A 14,047-nucleotide genomic window follows, 5' to 3' on the forward strand; every position below is an offset into this window, starting at 1 on the left:
TGCTCAGTTGTGTCTGACTCTTTGCGACCCCATGGACTGCAGCACCCCAGGCCTCCCTGTCCATCACCAACTCCCGGAGTTGACTCAAACTAATGTCCATTGAGTCGGTGATGCCATCCAACCATCTCATCCTCTGTCGTTCCCTTCTCCTCCCACCTTCAATCTTTCCCAGCATCAGAGTCTTTCCCAATGAGTCAGTTCTTCGCATCAGTGGCCAAAGTATTGGAGTTTCAGCTTCAACATCAGTCCTTCCAATGAATATTCAGGACTGATCTCCTTTAGGATGGACTGGTTGGATTTCCTTGCAGTCCAAGGGACTCTCAAGAGTCTTCTCCAACACCACAGTTCAAAAGCATCAATTCTTCAGTCCTCAGCTTTCTTTATGGTCCAACTCTCACATCCATACATGACTACTGGAAAAATCATAGCCTTAACTAGACGGACCTTTGTTGGCAAAGTAATGTCTCTGTTTTTTAATGTGCTCTCTAGGTTGGCCGTAACTTTTCTTCCAAGGAGTAAGTGTCTTTTAATTTCATGGCTGCAGTCACCATCTGTGGTGATTTTGGAGCCCCCCCAAAATAAAGTCAGCCACTGTTTTCATTGTTTCTCCATCTAGTTTGGTTCTAGCAGATGCAAAGTAGTATATATAGAATGGATAAACAACAAGGTCCTACTCTATAGCACAGGGAACTATATTCAATATTCTGTGATAAACCATAATAGAAAATAATATAAAAAGAATATATATATATATATAACTGAATCACTTTGCTGTACAGCAGAAATTAACACATTATAAATCAATTATACTTCAATTAAAAATTTAAAATTCTTATTCAACAAAAGACATCACTAAAAAGATATACAAGCCACATACTGGAAAAAATATTTGAAATATACATATCTGATGATTGAATTCAGAATATATAAAGAACTGCAAATCATCAATAAAAAGATGATAATACAATTTTAAAAAATAGGCAAATTACTTGGACTCCCCCCCACCAAAAAAGATATATGAATAGACAATAAGTATGTGAAAAGGAGCTCAACACTGTCATCTTGGAAATGCAAATTAAAACAATGATGAGATGACCAAGTGAAGTAAGTCAGAAAGAAAAAAGGCAAATAACCATATGATATCACTTATACATGGAATCTAAAATATGACACAAATGAACATACCTATGAAACAGAAACAGACTGACAGGCACAGAGAACAGATTTGTGGCTGCCAAGCAAGAGGAGGGAGTAGGGGATGGAAGAATTGGGAGTCTGTGATTAATAAATGCAAACTATTATATATAGGATGGATAAACAACAAGGTCCTACTGTATAACACAGGGAACCATATTCAATATCCTATGATAAACCATAATGGAAAAGAATACGAATATGTATAAAGTACAGCAGAAATTAACACAATATTATAAATCAACTATATTTCAATAAAATTAAAAAAAATTATGGGGGGGTGGATTCCCTGGTGGGCCAGTGGTTAGGACGTGACGCTTTCACTGCCATGGCCCAGGTTCAGTCCCTGGTCTGGAAACTAAGATCTCGTAAGGTGCACAGTGTGGTTAAAAAACAAAACAAAACAAAAAACACTATGATGAGATGTATTTGACACCCACTAGAATTTCTAAGACAATATCTTTCTTTATGAAGCTGTGATAAGCTGGAACTTTCATAATATTGCTGGAGTATAAAACAGTACAAACCATATTACAGAATTGTTTGGCACTCAAAACTAAGCATATATCTACCTCTTCCACTCCTAGAGAAATGAAAATGTATGTTAACAAAAAGACCTGTATGTGAATGTTCAGGGTAGTCTTATTCATAATAGCTAAAAACTGGGAATAATTCTAATTTCTATCAATAGGAAAATGGAAGAACAAGTAGTATTATAATGATATAATGGAATACTACTCAGCAGTACAAAGGAACACGCTATTAATCAAAGAAAGAACGTGAAAAAAATCTGTCCCCAAAATCTTATGTTGAGCAAAAGCCAAACACATGAAAAAATAATGATTCCATTTATATGATGTTTAAGAACACATAAAATTAATCTGGTGCTAGAAGTCAGAAAAGTGGTTTCTTAAAGTGGAATATGGGAAGGGTGAATTGACTGGAAAGAGGCACAAAAGAATTTTCTAGGGGAGATGGAAATGTTTTTTATCATGTTTGGGGCAGTAGTTGCATGAGTGCATATGACTATCAAAACTTAGGAAATTGAGCATTTTAAATATGTGCATTTTATTGCATATAAATTTTACCTCAAGAAAAATCTATATAGAAGAAATACACACATAAGAAATGAATCAAAAGATTAACAAAGTTAGTGACTTCCCTGGTGGTACAGTAGCTTAAGACTCCGAGCTTCCAAGGCAGGGGGCCTGGTCAGAGAACTAGATCTTACATGCCACAACTAAGAATTCTCATGGCACAGCTAAAGATCCTGTGTGCTGCAAATAAGACCCAGCACACCCGAATAAATGAATTAATAAGATTAACAAAGTTAAAAAATTAGACTGAGAAAAATATATGCAATATATGTAACAAGGTTTAATATCTAGAATATAGAAACAACTCCTAAAGTCAACCAGAAAAATTCAACCTGATAGAAAACAAAACAAAGGAATGAACAGGCAAATTCATAAAAGTAGAAAGAGAAATGGAATAAACATGAAAAGATGCTCAATTTCATAAATAACTGGAGAAACACAAGTTTTAAAAAATAACATGCAATGTTCAAAATAGGTACAAATGAAAAAGATCAATAATATTCAGTATTGTCAGCAGTATAGGGAAACATAATCTCATATATTGATGTGCATACTGAGAGAGACATTTTGGAGGACAATATTTAGTAGTATTTAAAAGCCTGAAATGTATACACTTCAAATTAGCAATTCCTCTTCCACACAGCCTAGGGAACATTCTCATGTGTGTATCATGCACAAGGCTGTTGACTGAGGCATCATTTTGCCATAGTCAAGAATTGAACAACCTAAATGTCAATCAAAATAGGAATAATTAAAGTGAACTTAGTATACTCTGGAATCCTAGATAGTTGTAAAAATGAGGTAGACTTATAAACTGATAGAGTTCTGAGTTGGGAAGATCCCCTGGGGAAGGGGATGGCTACCCACTCCAGTATTCTTGCTTGGGAAATCCCATGGACAGAGAAGCCTGGCAGACTACAGTCCATGGGGTCACAAAGAGTCAGACACGACTGAGCAACCAACACTTCACAAACAGAGTTCAAACATATATTGCTGAGACAAAAGCAAGCTGACAAACAATATATGCTCTGCATGTATGCATGCATGCTAAGTTGCTTCAGTTGTGTCCTACTCTTTGTGATCCTATGGACTATAGTCTGCCAGGCTCCTCTGTCCATGGGATTCTTCAGACAAGAATACTGGAGTGGGTTGTCATGCCCTCCTCCAGGGACCTTCCCAACCCAGGGATTGAACCCACGTCTCCTGTGGCTCCTGCACTGCAGATAGATTCTTTATTCCTGAGCCATCGAGGAAACCCCTAATATATGCAATATGATAGCATTTATCTTTAAAAACAACAGGAAACACCAATAAAAGTATATACACAGAAAAAAATCTTGAATGCTACCCCCCAGGCAGGTAAAAGTAATTACCTCTAGATTAGAATTAGATGGTAAATCAAGGGGGATTTTATCTTCATCCATACTGCTTATGTTTGTATACTGGGCTTTCCAAATGGCAACCCACTCCAGTATTCTTGCCTGGAGAATCCCAGGGACGGGGGATCCTGGTGGGCTGCCGTCTATGGGGTCACACAGAGTCGGACACAACTGAAGTGACTTAGCAGCAGCAGCAGCATAGGTTAAAGTGTGGGAGACCCAGTTAAAGTGTTAAAATATGGGAGACCCAGGTTCGATTCCTGGGTAGGGAAGATCCCCTGGAGAAGGAAATGGCAACCCACTCCAGGATTCTTGCCTGGAGAATCCCATGGAGAAGCCTGGTGGGCTACAGTCCATGGGGTCGCAAAGAGTCGGACACGACTGAGTAACTTCACTTACTTACTACTTGTTGATTCATGAACTTTGGGGCTTCCCAGGTGGCGCTAGTGGTAAAGAACCCACCTGTCAATGCAGGAGACATGAGAGACATGGGTTCGATTCCTGAGTCAGGAAGATCCCCTGGAGAAGGGCATGGCAACCCACTCCAGTATTCTTGCCTGGAGAATCCCATGGACAGAGGAGCCTGGTAGGCTACAGCCTGTTGGGTTGCAAAGAGTCGGACATGACTGAAGCAACTTAGCATGCACACACACTACTTGTGTAATTAAAAGGAAATTAATTTAGCAATGCCAAAATTTTAAAAGGCATATAGCAAATGTATTACTAAATGTGCATATATATATATATATTCTTATTTAGTTGCTAGGTCGTGTCTGATTGTTTGTGACTCCATTGGCTGTAGCCCACCAGGTTCCTCTGTCCGTGGGATTTTCCAGGTAAGAATACTGGAGTGGGTTGCCATTTTCTTCTCCAGGGGATCTTCTCAACCCAGGGATTGAACCTGCTTCTCCTGCACTGCAGGTGAATTCTTTTAATGCTGAGTCACAAGGGCAGCCCATGCATATACCTGCATATAAAAATATCTGGTGATGATACACACCAGACTTAATAAGCCATGGTCAAACAAGAGCCCGGCTGAAAAGTTAAAAGGAAGATCTGGGGAGTGAAATGTCCACTGGGGACTTTAAAAAAGCTCTGATATATTGCTGGAGAGCTAGAAAGCTGTATGCATGCTCAGGAAAGACCTAAAAGGCCCTCGTTTTATACCTCTGGCTGACTTTGAGGCTCTGCTCAAGAAGTAAAAACTAAGACAGAGCTGTAAAGAACCTGGGCATTGAAAGTAAGCCCCAACACAAACTCAGAGCCCTAGGAAAATGCTGGAAGAGAGTTATAGGCTCAAGGCATTAAAGGAAATGAGACACTAGTGGTAAAGAACCTGCCTACCAATGCAGAGATGTAAGAGATGCGGGTTCGATCCCTGGGTCTGGAAGATCCCCTGGAGGAGGCCACTCCAGTATTCTTGCCTAGAGAATCCCATGGACAGAGAAGCCTGGCGGGCTACAGTCCGTAGCATTACAGAGTTGGACACGACTGATGCAACTTAGCACGCACAGTTCTATGTATGACCAATCATTAGCTAACTACTAAAGTAACTGAGCATACACTTCTGTGACCACAAACCTCAGGGAATTATAGAATTAGTCCAGTAAAGTCACAAGAGGTATAAAACAATAAGTTAGATTTATTTAAGGAGTACAAGATGGTTCAGTACCCAAAAATCAATTAATGCAATATACCATGTTGACAGAACAGAAAATAATGTGATCATGTCAACAGATGATAAAAAAAACATTTGACAAATTCATGATTAAAACACTCAACAAACTAGGTATAGAAAGGAATTTCTCAATTTGCTAGGGGGAATCTATGAAAAATCCACAGCTAACATCAGTCTTAACAGTAAAAGACTGAATGCTTTTCCCCTAAGATCAGGAACAGGACAACATCCACTTACACCACTTCTATTCAACACTGTACTAAAGGTTCTAGCCAGGAGAAATAGGAAGAAATGGAAATAAAGGTATCCAGACCAGAAAGAAAGAAGTAAAACTATCTCTGTTCACACATGACATGACTTTGTAAATAGAAATCCTAGAGACTCTGTTAAAAAACTATTAGAAATAACAAGTTCAGCAAGCTTGCACACACAAGATCAATATAAAAGCTCAATAAATAATTTGAAAATGACATTAAGTAAAAACAATTCCATTTACAAAAGCATTGCATTGAAAAGAACAAAATATTCAGGAATAAATTTAACAAAAGTAGTGTAAAACCTGTACTCTGAAAATTTTTTAAAAAAGCACTATTGAAAGATATTAAACAAGACCTAAATAAATGGAAAGACATCTGATGTTTGTGAATTGAAATACTTGAAAAAATTTAAAGACACCAATACTTCCTATATTGATCTACAGAGTCAACACAAGCCCTGTAAAAATTCCAGCTGACTTCTTTCCAGAATATGACAAGCTGACTCTAACATTCATATGAAAATTCAAAGGACACAGAATAGCCTAAACAATCTTGAAAAAGAACAAAGGTAGAGCCCTCACACGTCTCAACTTCAAAACTTATTACAAAGCTACAGTAATCAGGACACTGTAGTAATGGCATAAGGATATATCTATATATATAGATCAATGGAATAGAACTTAGATTCCAACTATTCCTTGACAAGGATGCCAAGACAATTCAATGGGTAAAGAATAGTCTTTTCAACAAATGATGCTGGGATAACTGAATATCTACATCATGCAAAAGATAAAAGTTTGGACCGCCACTTTATACCATATATAAAAGTTAACTCAAAGGTTTGCCTGGCTGCCTAGTGGTTAAGAATCTGCCTGCTAATGCAGGGGACACAGATTGAATCCCTGGTCCGGGAAGATCCTACATGCCACAGAGCAACTAAGCCCCTGTGCCACACTACTGATCTACACTTCTGAGAGCCACAACTACTGAGCCCATGCACTGCACCTACTGAAGCCGGCATGCCTAGAGCCTACACTCTGCAACAAGAGAAGCCACCAAAATGAGAAGCCTGTGCACCACAACAAAGAGGATCCCCTGCTCGCTGCAACAAGAGAAAGCGCATGCACAGCAATGAAGACCCAGTGCAGCCAAAAATAAATAATCTTAAAAAAAATTTAACTCAAAATGAATCTCAGATCTATATTTAACATCTAAAACTACAAAACTCTTAGAAGAAAATAGAGATATAAATCTTTGTGACCTTGCATTAGGCAACGATTTTTTAGATATGACACCAAACTAAAGAAATAAGAGAAAAAAACAAACGAATGGAATTCATTAAAAAATCTTAAATGTGTGCTTCAAAGGACACCTTCAAAAAACTGAAAAAGCAACCCAAAGAATGGAAGAAAACATTTGCAAAGCATGTAACTGATAATGGGCTGCTGCTGCTGCTAAGTCGCTTCAGTCGTGCCCGACTCTGTGCGACCCCATAGACGGCAGCCACTAGGCTCCCCCAGCCCTAGGATTCTCCAGGCAAGAACACTGGAGCGGGTTGCCATTTCCTTCTCTAATGCATGAAAGTGAAAAGTGAAAGTGATGTTGCTCAGTTGTGTCCGACTCTTCACAACCCCATGGACTGTAGACTACCAAGCTCCTCCGTCCATGGGATTTTCCAGGCAAGAGTACTGGAGTGGCGTGCCATTGCCTTCTCCAGATAATGGGCTAGTATCTAGAATATATAAAGAACACACACAATTCAATAATAAAAAGATAAATAACCCAATTTAAGAAATGGGCAAAGAATCTGAATGGACGTTTTTCCAAAGAAGATACACAAATTTCTGAGAAGCTCACAAAGCATTATTAGCCGTCAAAGAAATGCAAACCCAAACCACAATAAGATACCACTTCATAGCCACTGGGATGGCTATAATTAAAGACATAATAAAACAACTAACAATATGGAGAAATTACAATTCTTATATATTTCCGGTAAGAAAGTAGAATGGTACAGTTGCTATGAAAAACAGTCTGGCAGTTCTTCAAAAAGTTAAATATAGAATTATCATTTGAGCAATTCCACTTAGGTATATACCCAAGAGAAATGAAAACATATATCCACAGGAAAACCTGTATGCCAGTGCTCATAGCAGCACTGTTCATAATAACCAAAAGTAGAAACAACCCCAATGTCTGTCAACAAATTAATGGATAAATAAAAACTTAATATATTCATGTGGTAGAATACTGTTTGGCAATAAAAGGAAGGAAGTACTGATACCTGCTATAACAAGAATGAACCCAGCAAAGATGTTAATGAAAGAATCCAGTCACAAAAGCTCACATATTGTATGATTACATTTATATGAAATGTCCAGAATAGGCAAATCCATAAAGACAGAAAGATTAGTCACTGCCTGGAGGTGGAGTGGGGGAGGTAGACAATGGAAAAAAATGAGTGACTACTAATGAGTGTGGGTTTCTTCTGAGGATGATGAAATATTCTAAAATTTATTGTAGTGATGGTTGTACAACCTTGTGAATATACTAAAAAAGTCACTGAATTATACACTTTAAAAAAGTGAGTTTTATGGTACATTCAGCACATGTTAATATTTTAAAGAAATATAAACAGCTATCATATGACCCAGGTATAACACTCCTAGGTTATACCTAAAGAGAAATTAAAACATTTGTCCTCATAAAAAATTATACATAGATGTTCACAGAGCAATATTCAAAATAGTCAAATTGGATACAACTGACGAATGGACAAACAAAATGTTGTATATCTGTATAATGGAATATGATTCAGCAATAAAAGGGAATGAAATAATGATACATGCTGTAACATGGATGATCCTTGAAAACCTTATGTTAAGTGAAATAAGACAGTCACAAAAGACCAGAAATTATGTGATTCCATTTATATGGAATATAGGTTAGTGGTTGCCTAGGGCTAGAGAAGGGGGTGTGGATGGGGAGTGACTGCTAATGGGTACAAGTTTCTTTTGGCGGGTGATGAAAATGTTCTAAAATTAGATTGTGGTGATGGTTGCACAACTCTGAATATACAAAAGTTCATTGAAATGTACAGTTTAAATGGGTGAATTTTATGGCATGTGAATTATATCTCAATAAAGCTGTTTTAAAAAAACCCTCAGAAATGTACACCTAAAAAAAGATAAAGGAACCACAAGAACCTTTAAAAATAGTCTTAAGAAGGATAAATCTCAAAAGTACAAACATAGTACAAAAAGGGCACTTTTAAATATATTCAGAACAAAAAGCTGAATGAGGAAGAAATAGGTCTCTACCCTGTGTCAGCAGTATAATAATGATAAATGACAAAGAGGTAAAATTCCTCAATTACTATTTCTGTTTCTGCCTTCTCAGTTCCCAAGAAGGAACTGAAGCCCAATATGAGTAAAGAAGTAGTAAGCGAGAACTTAACTACTTTAATGAGAGTTCAAATATCTTGGACCAGATGAATTATAGCTGAGGGAACTGCGAGTAATTTCAAACAAGAATGCTGAAGCTATGTCAATGATATTTCAGGCATCACAGAGAAGGATGTTCCAGAAGAGTGGGCAGATGTAATTTCAATTTTCAGGAAAAAAAGGTTAATTCCATAAATTACAGACCAGTAAGTTTGATATAAGTCTTCTAGATTATTACAGGGATGGCTTGCAAGAACCTAGAAATGGAAGAATAAGCACTAGAAGCCAGCTTGAATTCACTTAGAAATAGTTGATTTAGGCTAATCCTTATTTATTTTTTGCACTGTTAGTAAGCTGGTAGCCATGAGAAATATGGTAGACATAGTATATCTGGATATTAGCAAGGCATTTGACAAAATCTTTTATGACATAAAAGATAAATAAGTATAAATTGAGAAATGGGAGCTGGTTGTTAATTTTTGTTAGCTAGATTAATAATTGCTTGAAAGACCATTGCCAAAGCATGCAGATTATCAGGTCACTAGCATGCTGGATGAAGGTTTCTAATATTAATAGCATACACCATGGGGTTCTTCTAGCCTTAGGAGCATCATCATTTATATCTAACAACTTAAATGGAGATATGGAAACCATGCTGATGAGGTTTATAAGTGACAACATATGGGGAAGGATAGTGAATACTTGGAATGACAGAATCAGTATACTGATTTTAATAAGTAGTTGGGGATAAAACAAAACAAAAACTAAAACTTGCCTGGGCCAGATGAAATCAAACCAAGGACCAGATCCAAATCTCATACCTAAATTAGGAAATTAGTGCAAGGAAAAGAAACAGTTTTTCACTATTTCTGAAATCAGCCTCAAACTTGAATTGTTGATATTGTTAGAACGTGACCTGAAATATTCCAGTCAAGACACCAACAATAGCAATAAGAGTATTAGAGGTTTTTATCTATGACTGTGGCCTTAATTACTCTCACCCTCTTTTAGACGATCCCCTTCAGCCTTGGTTTTCTTCTGTCTTTCTGATCCAGCAAGGTCTACGAGATGCAGCTTGGAGCGAAAGCTGCTATTCCTATGAAAATAACAGGACGTAGGTGAGAACGGTACACAACTTTGAGGGCAGGTGAGTATCAAGGCTCATCTGCCTGCTCTCATTTTCTTTCAAGTCAGTCTAAATGGATTGATTTATTACAAGTACTCAGAGTACTGATGTTTGATTATTTGTCAAATCAAGAAGCAATTATTCAACTTTAGTAGAACTAACATTAAAAATCTTAACTCTTTAAACTGTAACTTACTTGTCACTTTTCTTTCTTTGCTCTATGGAGATTGTGAAGATGGCATGAGATCGAGAAGACTGGGAGTTCATAGCCGTGGAGGCCACAGTCCTACAGTTGTTGCCCTGCTCCAAACAGGAAACAGTATCCAGAGCAATGAAAACAGTCTTCTCAGTGAGTCCCACAATCTAATTCAGAGAAAGAAAAAACTCTTATAATTCAACTTCAAATACTTCATCATTTTAGGGTAGCAATGGATAAGTGCCTTCCAGGGAGCCTCAGGTGAAGGTAAGCTTTGGCCTTAAGAATAGTAAGGGCAACACAAATAGCTGTAGTATTTCTCTTTGCTACTTTCTCCTCCATGTGGCCCTATGTTCTTTCCTATATCTCAGGCCCATTTTATATTTCACTTTCACTAGGGAAAATAGCCTAGTACAATTTCCACTGATTAGGAAAACAGGGTCCTAGGTTTGGTACTCTATCTACCCAGGAGAAGCTGTATAAGTTAAAATCTCTTGGAGCCTCTGGAGATTGAACTAGATGATAATGAAGTCCCTTCTAGCCCTAATATGCTACGATTTTAGAATGCCATAACTCCCAAATCAACATCTGTGGCCCTAATTTCTAGTCCTACATTTCAAAACCAAACTCATCTTCCTTCCACCAACAGTGATTCTCTACACTACTTCTTCATTTCTAGATCTCTATTCTCAAAACTTCAGATTTGCCCTTAATTCCTCTTCTTCCTCCATATTTCATCTATTACCAACTCTCCATAATTCTTCTTTTGAATCCATTGCTTCCTTTTCCTTTCCATATCTACTGTCTAATCCAGACCCATATTACTTCACATGCCTGAAAAATAAGGCAATTTCCCCAAATTTTCCTCCCTCATCCTAGTCTCTCCTTTTCCCATTCTTGTTTAGCCTTCTGAAAATCCTGCTTCCTAAAATGTCACCAAACCCCTAAGCCCCATGTGAAATAATGAGAGTACAAAGAGATTTTAAGATATTCTCCTAACCTCCCAGGAGCTAACTTAGTCAGAGATATACACGGAAAGATAAAAACTTGATAAAAGTAGCCACAGGAAGTATTAAGTAGCTTATATACTATTCACAGAGATAGAAACCAAGCTCTTTAGTCTGGCTTCATAATCTGGTCTTAACATAGCTCCTATTAGTTCCTAAGACATATCCTCTAATCCAGACAGACTAACCTAATCTTACTACCCCCATGAGTATATTTTCTGCTTTCCTGCTTTAAGCTATTCCTTACTACAAGAATGCCCTTACTTCTTTACTTACTTCTTACCATCCATGCCATTTGAACAGTACTTACAAACTTTCCCTTACCCACCACAATTTGAATCAGAAATTCACACTTCTCTGTATTGCAAATTTCCGCTCAAATAGTGTTTGGGATTTAATTCCTGCTCTAGTATAGTTTAGGCACACAGAAGATCTTAGCCAGTCAAAAGCTGGCTAAGTACCAACATTCTTTCTGGTGATAGCATGCATCTTACCCAGGTTTCTTATCCCCACCATGCAAATTGTCTTCCTGTATTCCATGCTTATCAGGCTTTCAAAATAGGTCTGATCCTTCAAGCTTTGCCTTAGTGCCTGGCTAATGACTTAATGGCTCAGAAGGAAAAAAATTTCAGAAGCACAGGCAACTGCCTCTCAGGCACCTGCAACCTAAATTTCAATTTTCGGTACAGAGAGAAGGAGAGGGAGATGCATAAGGTATTATTTTACCAAGTTGTCCTAAGTCTGCACTACCCTATTCTTATCTACTCCCCTCCTCAAATTCTCCAACTCCTGAATACTCAAGCTGCTGCTAGAACCAAACTCTGCCTGTTTTCTGGCTTCTGGATTTGGCCCACTCCCATATACAAAACTCCCAACCTTGCCTCAAACTTTGTTCAGCTACAGGTCCTCAGCCTACATCTATACCATGTGGCAGAAGCCTCTCAAATAAGTGATCTCTTCTTCCTATGGTAAACTCAAAATTTTGGTATCATCTTACTTTCTAAATATCCTTACAGAGATCTAGCACAATGTCTCTTACAGGGCTAACAGAATTTTCTATGACCATGTTCCATATCTGTGCTATCTAATACAGTAGCCACTAGTCACATGAGCACTTGATATGTGGCTGGTGTGGCTGAGAGACTGAATTTCAAACTATATTCAATTGCAGTTCATTTAAGTTTAAACAGCCATTTATGGCTGGTGACTACCATACCGGACAGCCCAGCCTCAGGACTCTGTAAATAGCCAATAAACATTTAATTGATATTAGCATTCCTTCAAGAGGTAATATGGAGAAGGAAATGGCAACCTACTCCAGTATGCTTGCCTGGAGAATCCCAGGGACAGAGGAGCCTGGTGGGCTGCCGCCTATGGGGTTGCACAGAGTCAGACATGACTGAAGCAACTTAGCAGCAGCAGCGGCAGCAGCAGCCTCTCTAACCTTCTCTAAGAAGGTAGTAAAACTTCCTTCCCCACAAGAGTTCCCATCCAGGAATTCTAGATTAGCAAAGGGAATTAGGACCTAATTCACACAGAACCTAAAAGACTGAGGTGCTAACGGTCATTTAAAACCACAGTGGCAAATAAAGGGAGTGTGAACAGTTAGAAGTGGCCAACATTTTAAAATAACATCAAATGAGAGACAAACACACCTTTATGCCTTCCTTAGGATCCTCCCGTATATTTATTTGAGGGGCTTTCTCACGAGATGGGCATAGAAGATCCAAGATTTCTTCATTGTAAATCTGGCATTATTGAAAACAAAGTGGTAAAAACAAGATGTCAACAGTGGTAATCAAGGAGTTGTGGGACCACAAGTGATTTCTAAAATTCTTTGACTTTCTGTATTAAAAAAATTTTTTTTTGCAACAAACGTATTTTTTATAATTAAGACAAGGATTTTAACCCTAAATGTAATCATTGATACTTATAAGAATAAATTCACATTTATTACTTGTAATAAAATTAAAACTGCTATTTGAGAGTGAGCTTCTTAGGAATAGTAGACACAATGAAAAGCTACATGGGTATCTAAATTCAGTTCTTAGATGGTCATAACATCACCTTCACCGATTTTGTTAAAATGTAAGTAATAGGTCTTTATTGGAGGGTGAATGGCAATGAATATTTCAACAACAACCAGAACTTTAAGTACTGTTTCATAGTAAGCACCATGTTTGCTTGTTAAATTATATACATTTAATTACTGCTCCTTAAAGATAAGACATCTTATGATTGCTATGGAATCAACCAGGTAGATTATCAGAAGTTGTAAGGTCTCTAGGTATATGTTTCTGGTATCATGAGGGCTAGATGTAATTGGTCAGTCTATTTGTATACTACTATATACTAGAATGAAAATATCCACAAAGGTAGGGACTTTTATGTTTTGTTCACTGATATATCCCAAATACCTAGAACAGGGCCTGTAATATTCAATAAATATCTGTTGAATAAACACTCTATCATTACTTACACAGCTCAAAACTTCACCCAATTTTTATAAACATTCTTCATGGAGTAGCAGCATGATCACTCAAGCCTCAAAACAGTAAAGGGATATCAAATATTTTTCTAAAGACTCTACAGGGAATCAATAATAGAGGCCAAACTCAAAATATTCCTATCTTCTTTTTATATGGGAATGCCAACTTCTCTAACAATCAG

General features: G+C 37.6%; 1 protein-coding gene across 1 annotated transcript in view; it reads right to left on the reverse strand.

Annotated features, from left to right (window-relative positions):
- Window positions 1–14,047, reverse strand: part of KIF4A (kinesin family member 4A) — a 129,831-nt gene that overhangs the window by 107,822 nt on the left and 7,962 nt on the right. The window contains exons 4-6 of the mRNA XM_068962400.1: window positions 13,033–13,125; window positions 10,371–10,537; window positions 10,050–10,144 (exon numbers count right to left, since the gene is read on the reverse strand). Coding sequence (XP_068818501.1) covers window positions 10,050–10,144; window positions 10,371–10,537; window positions 13,033–13,125 — 355 coding nt within the window. The remainder of the gene's footprint in view (window positions 1–10,049; window positions 10,145–10,370; window positions 10,538–13,032; window positions 13,126–14,047) is intronic.

This window comes from Capricornis sumatraensis, chromosome X (assembly GCF_032405125.1).
Source record: "Capricornis sumatraensis isolate serow.1 chromosome X, serow.2, whole genome shotgun sequence".
Taxonomy (NCBI): Eukaryota; Metazoa; Chordata; class Mammalia; order Artiodactyla; family Bovidae; genus Capricornis; species Capricornis sumatraensis.